This window comes from Mustela nigripes, chromosome 1 (genome assembly GCF_022355385.1).
Source record: "Mustela nigripes isolate SB6536 chromosome 1, MUSNIG.SB6536, whole genome shotgun sequence".
In the NCBI taxonomy this organism is placed as follows: domain Eukaryota; kingdom Metazoa; phylum Chordata; class Mammalia; order Carnivora; family Mustelidae; genus Mustela; species Mustela nigripes.
Window position 1 is genome coordinate 257,313,457 of NC_081557.1, and position 14,411 is coordinate 257,327,867.

Here is a 14,411-nt window from a genome sequence, read left to right on the forward strand (position 1 = left end):
ATGTTCCAAAACAATGAATGTTTCATACTGTACAGAAAAAAGTTGGCATAGCAGACCTAAGAATGTTATCCTTAGAAAGACCTGCTTGCAAAGTTAGTTCTTGGCTAGCATTTGGGAACTTTAATTTCGGAGGGTTCCCATCATTTCCTAACTGATAAATGTGGGTTAGTGTGCCTAAACTGCTTTGAAAGAAATATGATTTATGTCAAATACTTTCTTTCCTTCAGGGAGTCTGGAATTTTAGTACTTGCTAGATAGAAGGTGCCTAAGTAACCACCTCAGTAAAAATCTTGGGTACTAAATCTCTAATGAGCTTCCCTAATAGATAACATTTCATACATCTATCCTAAGTATTTGTTGCCAAAAGAACTAAGTGCCTCTGGTATGAATCCTTTGAGAGAGGACTCCTTCAGACTTTGCCCATGTACTTTTTCTCTGATTTTGCTTTGTATCTATCCTCTTGCTGTAAAGAAACTTCAGACTTCTATTATCACTGATCTCACATCACTGTCACTTGATGGTCCTGCTTACTACTTCACTGAGAAAACAAAAAACTCAGAGTACATATTCATCTTCTCACCATCAATTCAACCAACCTACTTCCATCTGTGTACTGCAAAACAGCCCCCTCCTTACTCCCTTCAAGGGTAAGGAGTCCTCCTTCAAGGACTGCCATCCTATATTTATGCTCTAACTTTCTAGGAGGTAGGGGTTTTTGTTTTTTTCACTCAAGAGCCTTTTTTAAGTTTTTATTTAGTAGGGGGCACCTGGGTGGCTCAGTCAGTTAAGCACCTGCCTTCACTGCAGGTCATGATCCCAGAGTCCTGGGACAGAGCCCCAGATGGGGCTTCCTGCCCAGCAGGGAGCCTGCTTCTCCCTCTTCCCCTACCCCCTGCTTGCGCTCTCTCTCACTCCCAAATAAATAAATGGAATCTTTAAAAAAATAAAAAATTTTTAAAAATCCAGTTAGTTAATATACAATATATAAGTTCAAGTGTACAATATAGTGATTCAACACTTCCATACATCACCCAGTGCTCATCACGACAGGCGCACTCCTTAATCCCCATCACATATTTAACCTGTCTCTCTACCAACCTTCCTTCTTGTAAGTTTGTTCTCTATAATTAAGAGTCTGTTTCTTGGTTTGCCTATCTCTGTTTTTCCCCTTTGCTCATTTGTTTTGTTTAAATTCCGTGTATGAGTGAAATCATATGGCATTTGTCTTTCCGACTGACATATTTCACCTAACATAATGCACTTTAGATCCATCCATGTCATTGCAGATGACAAGATTTCACTTTTTTTTATGGCTGAGTAATAGTCTGTTGTGTATACATATACCACATATTCTTTATCCATTCATCCACTGATGGAGACTTGGGCTGTTGCCATAACTTGGCTACTGTAGATAATGCTGCTATAAACATCAGGGTGCATCTATCCCTCTGAATTAGTATTTCTATACTGGGTAAATACCTAGTAGTAGAATTGCTGGATCACAGTATTTTTAACTTTTTGAGGAACCTCCATACTGTTTTCCATACTGGCTGCACCAGTTTGCATTCCCACAATAGTACAAGAGGGTTCTCTCTCCACGTTCTATGAAGCTATTTTAAATGAGCAGATAAACCAATATAACATCTTGTAGATCACACACACACACACACACACACACACATCCCCCTACCCTCGACCCATCTTTAACCTCCCTTATCTTATTATCTTTCCTTCCTCACCTCCTACTCTTGAAACCACTTGAATCAGGCTTTTGATCTGATCATTCCACAGAAACCATTTCTATCAAAGTGACCTACAACCTCCATGTAGCCAAAATTATATTATCAGTCCTTAACTCTCATCTACCTCAAGCCATCAGCAGTATTTTAAATGAGCTCATCACTCAATCCTTAAAATGCTTTCATTACTTTGCTTCCCTAACCCTAAGTTCACTTCATTTTCTTTAACCTTACTAAATGTTCCTGTTTAGTTTCTTTTGGTGGATCTTCCTTCCCATCTTGACTCCTACAACTGGAGTCTCCCAGTTCTCAGACCTGAGCTTTCTTTCTTCTCTAGGTTTAGTCTATCACTAGGTGATTTTAGGTAGTCCTGATTTCAGGTAGTCCTTAAATATCATCCATATACTGTTAAGTCCCTATTTATATGTCCTCCCAAATCTTTCCCCCTAACTTTAAACTCATTTACCAGGCTACTTTCTCAATGTACCTACTTTGATATCTAATTAATTTCTTACAACCTGAAATCTTGACATCCTTCCCAAATCTGCTTCTTTCATACTTTTCCCTCATCTCAGTAAATAGTAGAGCTCCCTTATTCTATTTGTTCAGGAAAAAAAAAATCTGAGTCATCCTAGACTCCTGGTTCTCTCTAACTCCAATCTGTTAATACCAAATCCAACCACTTTTCTTCTCTTCCCTCCAACAATCTCTTAACTAGTGTCCATGCCCTAGTTTCCTCTCTATCTAGCAGTAAAAATAATTATTTTAGTGTGCCTGGGTGGATCAATTGGTTGAGCATCTGCCTTTGGCTCAGGTTATGATCCCGGAGCCTCAGGATCTAGCCCCTGTGTCAAGCTCCCTGCTCAATGGGGAGTCTGCTTCTCCCTCTGACCCCCACCCCACTAGCAGTCTCTCTCACTCTCTCTCAATGAATAAACAAAATCTTTTTTAAAAATGTCTTAATATTAAAAAAAAAAAAGAATAATTCTTTTAAAAGAGGACTCAATCAAGTCACTTTGACTTGATTAAAATCTTACTTAAAATATTTCAGTAGTCTTCCAATACACTGCATCTAAACTGTCTATCACAGCCTCCCTCTCTGACTTGATCTCTCCTGGCTTACTCATCTTTAGCCAGACTGGCCTTCCTGAATTCCTCAAACAGCCAAGTATGCTCCATTAGCATCTTTACAAATATATTCAAATAACATTCTCTTGGTCTGAAATGTTACACACCATGTTATCTGTACGGTTCCCATCTTCATTTTTCTGAGATATATGCTATGAAAAATCAAAATGGACTCTTATCACTACCTTTTATAAAAACACTGTTCTATCTTCTTATCCATGCCTACTTCTGCCGTCTACTTCTCATCTCTATCTTTTATCTGCTTTATTTTTCCTTAATGCCTATCACTGCATGACTTATGCACTTATATTGCTCGTCTTCCTCCACTCAAATGTAAGTCCCATGAGAGCAGGGGGTTTGTTTTCCCAGTTATATGCCCTATATCTAGACTATAGTGTAGAGTAGAGCTAATATCTTGACACTTAACTGATCTGATATTTCTATTAACAACCCAATTTAACTTCATCCTCATTAGATTTTCTGTGGAAAATGGGAGCATAAATCAAACATAAAGCCTCTTACAGAATGACTTTTTAGAGCTCTCAATGAACATCATTTAAATAAAATACTTACTCTGATCAGACTTTACCACCCACCAATTAGATGGACGCCTAGAAATTCTTCGACTTCTTGTAATAGTTGAAGTCACTTCGTCAGGTACAAGTTTATTCTTTTTGGACCCACTGGGAAAAAGTTTCTTTTTATATTCCTTATCTTTTTTCTGATTCTCTGTATAAGGAACATTGGTGCTGTTTTTCTTGCTTCCTAATTTAAAAAAAACCATAAAAAACAATTTACAATCTATGAAACCAAAGAGTTTTCAGAAAATCACAATACGTTAAAAAAAACTATCAATTATGTCTTAAATTTATTCTGTGGGCTTCTTTCATCCTTTTTTTTTTAAAGCCAAATCTTCTCAATAAGATCTGTTTCTGTCAGTTAAATACAAACTTTTCACATTGCTTGATACTATACACTTCTGAGCCAAAAAAATGGTACACTCTGAAAAGGAAAAATATATGGCTTCTTCAAACTACTTACCAATGTCCCAAGTTAAAAAGAAAAGTAACTACTTCTTTTCTGTTTTGAATTAAGTCATTATTTTGTCAATCTAATTTTTGAAGGAGGAGATTTTAAAGTGAGGTTTCAATAAAGATATTCTTATATGTAGGAAAAACATTATTTTTGTAAACAGAATTTAAAAAGAGAAAAGAGAATGAAAATAAACAATAAATATGGCAAGTAATACATAGCTGATGAAAATGTTTGGTGTCAGTAGTAACCACATTTCACTACCAGGACAAATAGGTAAGAAAAGAATCTAACAGAAGGGTGAAATCAATTGTAGTTTTGTTTTTTGTGGCTGACAACCAGAAAAATCAGAGAAATACACAATATTTCAATACAAAAATTACAGTTAAGAAGGGCACAATCACCAAAATGGAAAATTTCTTTTTCTCAGAAATAGGTTTAGGGATGCCTGGGTGGCATAGTTGGTTGGGCGGCTGCCTTCGGCTCAGGTCATGATCCCAGTGTCTTGGGATCAAGTCCCACATCGGGCTCCTTGCTCAGCAGGAAGTCTGCTTCTCCCTCTGCCTCTGCCTCTGCCTGCCACTCTGTCTGCCTGTGCTCACTCTCTCTGACAAATACATAAATAAAATCTTTTTAAAAAAAGAAACAAGTTTAAAATATTAGGTGTGAGTAGACAGAATGGAAAATTTTCTTGATCATCAAATAAATCAAGAAACCATTTTATTAAGTAACTGAGACAAAGATTGCTAGTCCAAAGAAGGAATTGCACTCATAACAAATAGGAAATACTCATGGACTAAATAAACTACATAACAGTATGTAAGACTGAGCAGGTATTATATATAATCACATAATTAAATATGAAACTATATAGAACTTTTTTAAAAGATGAAAGGAGAACATAATACAGGTTGAAATCTGAAAACACAGGAAATACAAGCCCAGTCTTTCACTAAGAAGGTAAATTTGGGGAAATAATTCAGATGGAGATGATATCTAAAGCAAAAGAATAATTTTATTAAGGTCTGACTATAAAGGAAGAGCAAAGAGTAAACTATTAAACTTGGGGAATATGGAAAGAATCACCAAAATTTATAGATTAAATGAGGAAAAGTAATTAGTAAAGACACAGAAGGAAATCAAACAAAAAAAAAATAGGGAGAATCAGAATAGTACAGCATCAGAAATTAGTGTTTAATTGGGCTATAATGAAAACTACATCTTGTCATCTTTACTATATGTAGTATATAACATTGTGTTTGTCACATATGCTTGAAATAAGAATTCATGGTGAAGCCAATGTTACAGCAGGCACTGGAATTGGCAGAAGTACTTCCAGCATGAGCTATTTTAGACAGGCTCCAAGTTTTGATACACCAACTACACTTCACAGATCATCTATTATCAGCATCACCTAGGAGAGACTATTTAGAAATATAGAATCTTGAGGTGCCTAGGTGGTTCAGTTGGTTAAACATCCCAACTCTCAATTTCAGCTTAGGTCATGATCTCAGGATCATGAGCTCAAACCCAGCATCAGGCCCATGCTCAGCGGGGAGTCTGCTTGTCCCTCCCCCTCTCTCTGCTTCCTCTATTTCTCTCTTTCAAATAATCTTAAAAAAAAAAAAAAAAAAAAAGAATGCAAGAAAGAATCTTGGGTCCCATCTGAGATCTACTAACCCAGTTTATGAATCAAAATGTTAAGAAAATCATCAGGGAATTCAAACGCATATGCAAGTTTGAAAAGCACTGTTCTGCTGTTTTAGCCATTCTCCCAATCAAATGTGATTGAGAAGTAGAGAGATAGAAAATGAGCCAAATTATGTCAAGATCCCTTACAGCAGTATAACTCTCTGAGTCCAGTTTGACAATAAGCTACAGGATTTGGCAACTCTGAATCTGAGACAAAGAGAATGATATATGCTTATAAAAGGAGTAAAAGAAAAATATTAGCCTTAATGATCTGAACCAGGCACAAAAAAAGTTGATGAAAAAGGAAATATACTTTACCAATACTGTGCTTAATACAAGAATCAATCAATATGCTAGAAGAGATAAGAATGGGAGATATTAGAAGAGACACAACAGATAGCAAAATCTTGACAGTGAAGAACATATCTGAGGGAATGGATATAGGAGATAATAAAGGGTCAGTTTACAAAACACTAAAGCAAAGACAGAGAACTTTCAACATGGTTGCTACTGATGAGTGGGTTTAAGGAATCACCAGTGATTCCTGCAAGAATCCTCACCAGTGCGCAGCATCTTCAGGCCTCCTGTATGTCCACCCTGTGTCTCTTCTCCAACTCCTTTTCCTCTATTTCCCCCTTTTTCTTTCCTCTGATCAAAAGTATCCTTAGGAACTACTGTTTTTTTTAATAAAGATTTTATTTATTTATTTATTTATTTATTTGAGAGAGAGAACACGGGGATCAGCAGAGAGAGAGGGAAAAGCAGGTTCCCCACTGGGCAAGGAGCTCCATGTGGCACTTAATCCCAGGACCCCAGGTCCATGACTTGAGCCGAAGGCAGGAGCTTAACTAACTGAGCCACCCAGGTGCCCCCTCAGAAACTGTTCTAACAAATCAGAGGTGCTCATGATGACATAAATTGCCCATGTTCATGAATAAACTTAAAAAAAAAAAATCAGTGTGAACAATGATTTAGGGAAAAAGAATCTGAGGAAGAGGGCGCCTGGGTGGCTCAGTTGGTTGAGCAACTGCCTTAGGCTCAGGTCATGATCCCAGACTTCCAGGATCGAGTCCCGCATCCGGCTCCCAGCTCCTTGGGGAGTCTGCTTCTCCCTCTGACCTTCTCCTCTCTCATGCTCTCTCACTTATTCTCCCTCAAATAAATAAATAAAATCTTTAAAAAAAAAAAAAAAGAATCTGAGGAAGAAAACACTATCATGAAAGACTTATTCAGACAGCGACATAGAAATCATACAAATTCAAAAACAAACCAATTAATTATTCTAGAAACTAATTCCAGATCAGGGAAGATCAAAAACTGAATGACAACTTACAAAACTAATAAACAAGAACACATGCAGAAGGTATGAACAGATGGTAATGTGAAGAGAGCAGACTCAGAACTGAGCAGACATATTGTCCTAAGTAGAGCAATGGCCAGAAAAAGAGGTGACTTAGAAGTGATACTTTTCTAGGGCGCCTGGGTGGCTCAGTGGGTTAAAGCCTCTGCCTTCAGCTCAGGTCATGATCCCACAGTCCTGGGATCAAGCCCTGCATCGGGCCCTCTCCTCAGCAGGGAGCCTGCTTCCCTTCTCTCTCTGCTAGCCTCTCAGCCAAATAAATAAATAAAATCTTTATTAAAAAAAAAAATACATTTCTAATACTGTGGGAAATTTGCATATTTACATGTAAAGGAGTATCATTTTGAAGGTGGGACATCTTTTTTTTTTTTTTTTAAGGTTTTATTTATTTATTTGACAGAGAGAGAGATCACAAATAGGCAGAGAGACAGACAGAGAGAGAGATGAGGAGAAGCAGGCTCCCTGCTGAGCAGAGAGCCCAATGCGGGACTCGATCCCAGGCCCCTGGGATCATGACCTGAGCCAAAGGCAGAGGCTTAACCCACTGAGCCACCCAGGCACCCCGAAGGTGGGACATCTTTTAAAAAACTGCAAAATTATTCACCCAAAACAAAGTAATACTTCTGTATTCCAAGGACCCATAAAGATAACTGCTAAGGCTAAGATCTAAGGGATACTTTAGGAATAGAACAGATACAGTTCCTATTCTCATGAAACTTTCAGTCTAACTGCCAGAAGGAGAGATGGAAATTTAGCAAGTAATTTTATGTTTGATAAAACGAAAAGGATGCTATTGGAGCATATATAGGAACATACTGGGATAGGGAGTAATAATCAAGTAAAATGATATTTAAACTGAGTACAAAGTTTGATAGGGGACAGAGTACATTTAGGAAAAATTTTCTAGGCAAAAGTCACAGCACTTTAAAAGGCCCACAGTTGAGACAGTATGTTCATGAACTGGAAGAAATTCATTATAAAGTAACCCAGGAGATGAACCTGGAGAGCAGAGAGAAGACAGAGGGCATGTGCATAAACTGCTAAAATAATCTAAGAAACAAATGACTCTAAGAATAGCAAGAGGAAAGAAGAGAAGTAAAAGAATGGAAGTCAAACTTTATACAGGTTGCTGAAGGAAAGAGGAGTCAAAGATGATCCAGGTTTCTTTCCTGAGCTACTAAATTTATTATGGCCCCATTTATAAAGATAGGAAAACTAAAGAAGGAGCAAGTTTGGAAGAATTTATTAGTTTCGTAAATCATCTAGTATGAGAAGCCTAAGAGATAGAAGTGGAAAAGTCTACTGCTTCAACACCAATCATTAGCTTAGGCATTACAAATTTGTCAAGTGCCTTTTAAAAAAGAAAAAATATCTTCAAAGTAAGAATATCCTTGGAATTAAGTTATTTTCCTATTATTAGTCTTTGAACTGAGATGGTTAGTAGAATAATATCCTTCCAAAAATGTACTCACCCTAATCCACAAAATCTGTGAAAATGTTATCTTATATGGCAAGAGACTTTGCATATGTGACTAAATAAACCTCAAAACTGGGAGATTACCCTGGGTTATTTAGGCTGGTCCAATCTAATTATATGTGTTCTTAAAAGTGGTGGTCAGGGGGCGCCTGGGTGGCTCAGTGGGTTAAAGCCTCTGCCTTCAGCTCGGGTCATGATCTCGGGGTCCTGGGATCGAGCCCCGCATCGGGCTCTCTGCTCGGCGGGGAGTCTGCTTCCTCCTCCCTCTCTCTCTGCCTGCTTCTCTGCCTACTTGTGATCTCTGTCTGTCAAAAAAGATTAAAAAAAATGTTAAAAAAAAAAAAAAGTGGTGGTCAGAATGATAGGACAAAGGAAGAAGAGGCAAAAGAATTTGGAAATCTAAGAAACCTGGTATTGCTGGCTTTGAAGATGAAAGAAGGAAACCATGATTCAAGGATATAAACAACTTCAAGAGGCTGGAAAAGATAAGGAAACATATTCTCTCCTAGAATCACCAGAAAGAAAAGCAACCTTGTCAATATATTGATTTTAGCTCAACAAGATCTATTTCAGACTTGTGACCCACAGAACTGTAAGACAATAAATGTATGTTGTTTTAAGTCACTAAGTATGTGGTAATCTGTTATAACAGTGATGGAAAAATTAATAAAATTGGTAATTAATCAGACATTACATTCACTAACCAATCTACATAAAGAATTTATCTGAGTATCAATGTGAAGAATCTGACAGGTACTTAATAAATGTTTAACATTTATAATTAAACCGTATCCTTCAAGAATACTTTTTTTTTTTAAGATTTTATTTATTATTTGACAGAGATAACAGTTAGGCAGAGAAGCAGGCAGAGAGAGAGGAGGAAGCAGGCTTCCCGCTGAGCAGAGAGCCCAATGCTCGATCCCAGGACCCTGGGATCATGACCTGAGCCAAAGGCAGAGGCTTTTATCCACTTACCCACCCAGGCGCCCCTATAATTTCTTGATATGTTTTTTCCTAAGAAGACAAATCAAAATTTTGTACCTTCAAATTTTGTGAATTAATATTCTACGTAAAGGACTAATAAAAAAAACTTCCCTATAACTTCAGTTTAGTCAGATTCTTTATATTTCTTAAAATAGCCAGCCACTAATGAGAAAGTGAAGGAAGTTGAGAGAAAGAGAGAAAAAAAGAAGAAAGAGAGAGAGAAAGAAATTCAATAAAAATAATATGGGGGGGGGGGGCACCTGGGTGGCTTAGTTGTTTAAGTATCTGCTTTCTGCTCAGGTCATGATCCCAGAGTCCTGGGATCAAGTTCAGCCCTGCCAGGCTCCCTGCTCAGTGAGGAATCTGCGTATCTCTTTCCCTCTGTCCCCCACCCCACTTGTACTCTCTCTCTTTCAAATACAGAAAAATCTTTTTAAAAAAAAATAATATGGGATATGTCAGACATTTACAAGAGAGGTCTGCAAAACAGAAAAGGTGGATACACAAAGGTACAAACAGACAAAACTGAAATCTGACAACTATTATTTAAGGTGATATAAAGTCTATGTTTAGATTATAAAAAAAGAAAGCTAAAATAATTGAACAATACTTAAAGTAGAATTTCCTTTCATAAAAACTAGCTTAAATACTGTGCTTTAATATATACTCTTTCTCCCTTCTGTATCAGCAATAATATAGTATAGTATAGTCATCTAGGACCTCCAGGTATAAATACAATTCTGGTGAAGAGAGTTTTCTGGGTAGCTAATAGCTTTTTCAAATCAGCATCGAAAACATTTTCACTTATTTCAAAACTTCTTGACAGTGCTGAAGAAATATAGGCTCTAATGAGGGGACAGATCCTGAGCCAATATTTTCTAACCTTGAGTATTATCGCCTAACTTATAGGGCTGTCAAGAAGGATTAAATTGTATTTCGTACACATAAAGTGTCTAATACATTTGTTTAGTGTTTTCTACTCCATTAACTATTCTAAAGAAATTCTGTAAGAGTAACTACTTCTTCTATTACTTCAAAAAAAGTGGTACAAAAAACATAAATGAATCTTTTCTTCATGACAGTGTCATCATTACAAACCTCAATCACTACAAAATGATTACATAAAGAGGGCAGCCACACTCCAAGTTTGTCTGAGACAATCCCAATTTATGCTTCCTATCCTGACACCCCCTCTCATTCTCAAGAGTCCCAGTTTGGATGATAAATACTATAGTGGTCCAAGATAAAAAGATCTATTGAGATACTACTTGGATAACTGTTCTCTGTAATTCTATTATCATCCTGTGAATATATGTGTATATCTCCTTGTCTACAGACACTACTACATTGATTTTTTTTTTTAAGATTTTATCTATTTATTTGACAGGCAGAGATCACAAGTAGACAGAGAGGCAGGCAGAGAGAGAGAGAGAGAGAGAGAGAAGCAGGCTCCCTGCTGAGCAGAGAGCCTGATGCGGGACTCGATCCCAGGACCCTGAGATCATAACCAGAGCTGAAGGCAGCGGCTTAACCCACTGAGCCACCCAGACGCCCCTACATTGATTTTTTTTTTTTAATGGTGATAACTGTTTTAGTTCTCTTTGTAATTTCAGTGCCCAATACAGTGTATGGCAATTTACTGAATGTTAGATAAATAAATGATAGAAAAGAAGAATATGAAGTTTTATTCTAGAAGAAATAGCTCCATACTATCTTAGGGTTTTCTTCCCCCTGTTTATATTTTAATAAAACTCAAAGAATATATGATGTTGTCTTATTCATATTCTGGTAACCATCTGCTTTATAAGCCTTTTCCCTTCACTTTTTCCTTTATATATGCTGCCATCTTAGAAGCTACACAAAAGTCAAGTGACTCAGAATTAAATTACATGTAAAACAGAGATACTAGAAAAGAGCTTATAGATATAGGTTTACTTTGCCTACTTCCCAAAGCTAAATAGAAATATTAAAAGAACATGAAGTGGTAGGATAATGTTCACAGGTATACTTAATGTAAAAAACTTACCCACAGGCAGCATCTGTTTTTTGGGAAATATCAGTATTTATCATCTCTTCACACTCTTCCATATTTCAGTCTGAATATCTCTGTAACTTACCTTGGGTGATATGTGACATATTTGTATTTTTTTCTTTAGACTGAGCCACATCAACCTGTTCTTCAAGTACATTGCCCTTATATTTTCTTCTCTGTTTTTGTTTTATAGTCTTTTTCTTTCCAGATGATTTTTCTGCATTCTCATTATACATTTCATATTTTGTAGATCCACAGTGATTTTCCAGTTCATTTGCCAAAGCACACCCCTTACCCAGTCGTTTTTGTTTAGAAGGCTGAGATTTCTCTACTGGGTAAGCTGTGTCACAATGTCTGTCACTTGTCATATTTGCAGGTGGTACACGGTGATGTTTTTCTCTTGACTTCTTACTTTGAAGGAGTGCAGAGTTCTCTGCAGGGTTTACTGTGCATTGTTTCAGAGGCCCAGCTTTTCTCGGTATAGTAATCCAAGATTGACTGGCAAAACTTCTTTCGGATTCCTCGATTATAAATTCATCCTCTAACAAATTCACGTCATTTGAAGGAGATGAGTGAAGGGGAGCAGTTGCTATATGCCTAACAACAGGACTAAAACAGGATGTTAAAATAAACAATAGCTCAAAAAATTAAGTTTTTACCTTTGCTTTGTGAAGACCATAATCTATACAGGAAATAAAATCTATGTATCTTTTTTTTTTATTTTTTAAGATTTTATTTATTCAACAGAGAGAGATAACGAGAGAGGGAACACAAACATGAGGAAGCTGGAGAGGGAGAAGCAGGCTTCCTGCTTCCTGCAGGGCTTGATCCCAGGATGCTAGGATCACGACTTGAGTTGAAAGCAGTCACTTATGATTGAGCCACCTGGGTGCCCCTCTGTGTATATATATATTTATTTTTAAATTTCTTTTCAGCATAACAGAATTCATTATTTATGGACCACACCCAGTGCTCCATGCAATATGTGCCCCCCATAATACCCACCAGCTGACTCCCCCAACCCTCCCCACCCCTTCAAAACCCTCAGATTGTTTTTCAGAGTCCATAGTCTCTCATGGTTCATCTCCCCTTCCAATTTCCCTCAGCTCCCTCTCCCCCCTATGTATATTTTAAAGAACGAAGCACACCTCAATTTTCCCTTACCCTTGAAAATCCTCCTCTTCTTTTACACTTCTGTAATACCTGATTACACTCATTTATAACACTAATGAAATCTGAATTGAATCTCAATTTAAATTTAGAGCTGGAAGCCTAGACATCATCTAATTTAATGCTCTCCCCAACCCATTTTATATACTGAACAGTTAAAACTCAGAAATGTGTGGGGCGCCTGGGGGCTCAGTGGGTTAAGCCTCTGCCTTTGGCTCAGGTCATGACCCCAGGGTCCTGGGATCGCGCCCCACATTGGGCTCTCTGCTCGGTAGGGAGCCTGCTTCCCCCCTTCTCTGCCTACTTGTGATCTTTGTCTGTCAAATAAATAAATAAATAATCTACAAAAAAAAAAAAAAAACTCAGAAATGTGTTAAACAAAGCCCAGACACATTGACAGACAGTCCAAAAATGCATGCCGTTATTACATATAATGTTACCCTAATTTTATGTATGAATGGATGTATAGCTGTCTCTTGGGGGCCAGAGGTCTTCACATTCAAGACAAGATTATTTCCAAGACATCTTCAAGTCTAATATTCTAAGAAAACACTACTAAATTATGCAATAAATTATATTATGTAAAAATTATTCCAAGTTTGAATAATTCACATACTTTTCAAATAAGTTTTAATACTGTAATCATGGTATAGAAATAAATGGAAAGTATCTAGAAAGGCAGGCAAATTGGGATTAAACAGCATCTCTTCCAATTAGTTGGGAAAGCTTTCTAGAGAAGGAAAAATTATTTAAAGGATAGTAATCTGATGGACTCTTTTCTATTTCCTTCCTTTTTATAACAGCCTCAGGCAAACCACATATTGAAGTGAGATATGCATAAATAAAACCTTAGGGTAAACAACCAAACTCTGAAGCTAGCATATGCACTCCTGTTTCTACCTTTCCCACCTGAGTATGCAAGCTTAACCATCATTGTGTCTGCTTTTTCTATGTTTTCACTAATAAAATATACCCCAAAAATTACAAATTGAAAACACCTTCCCTATTTACCTAATCTCAAGCCCCTCATAATTCTTATAATGTAGAACAGTATACATACATACACATACACACGTGTTGTGTTGCTGGTAAGAAACTATACTCTCCTTACAGTTACGCATAATTTCAATTAAAATTTGCATCAATTAAGATTAACTTTTAGTTAAATTATATGTATGTGTGGGGGCACCTGGGTGGCTCAGTGGGTTAAAGCCTCTGTTGGCTCAGGTCATGATCCCAGGGTCCTGGGATCGAGCCCCACATCAGGCTCTCTGCTCAGCAAGGCGCCTGCTTCCTCCTCTCTCTCTCTGCCTGCCTCTCTGCCTACTTGTGATCTGTCTGTCAAATAAATAAATAAAATCTTAAAAAAAAATGTATGTATGTGTGTATATATGCTAAGAAATATACTTTCTTCTAATAGGTAGAGTTTTGCAAGTTTATGTAATTAGAAAACTAGAAAGTCTAATGAAAAACAAAGTCAATACAAACAGAAAACCATAATGAATCAATGTTTATACAGAAATGTTACTTTTCAACATTTAAAGAAATAGCCAATCTGTTAAAAATAGATTTAATTTGCTTTACTGTATATAACTCACAGTTATCTGTTACTTTTATACATAAGAAAGTAATGCTAAGAATTTAAAAATTAAGCCTTCCTAAACCAGCCAATAAGAATTTTCTAAGGGTGCCCAGGTGGTTGAGTCAGTTAGGCATCTGCCTTCGGCTCAGGTCAGGCATGATCCCAGGGTCCTGGGAGCCCCACATCGGAAAGCCCCTTACTCCCTTTCCCTGCCA

General features: G+C 37.1%; 1 protein-coding gene across 3 annotated transcripts in view; it reads right to left on the minus strand.

Annotated features, from left to right (window-relative positions):
- Nucleotides 1-14,411, minus strand: part of CENPC (centromere protein C) — a 111,981-nt gene that overhangs the window by 46,032 nt on the left and 51,538 nt on the right. For all 3 annotated transcript variants that reach the window (XM_059384747.1, XM_059384757.1, XM_059384741.1), the window contains 2 exons: nucleotides 11,530-12,053; nucleotides 3,441-3,632 (listed from right to left, as the gene is read on the minus strand). In XM_059384747.1, coding sequence (XP_059240730.1) covers nucleotides 3,441-3,632; nucleotides 11,530-12,053 — 716 coding nt within the window. The remainder of the gene's footprint in view (nucleotides 1-3,440; nucleotides 3,633-11,529; nucleotides 12,054-14,411) is intronic.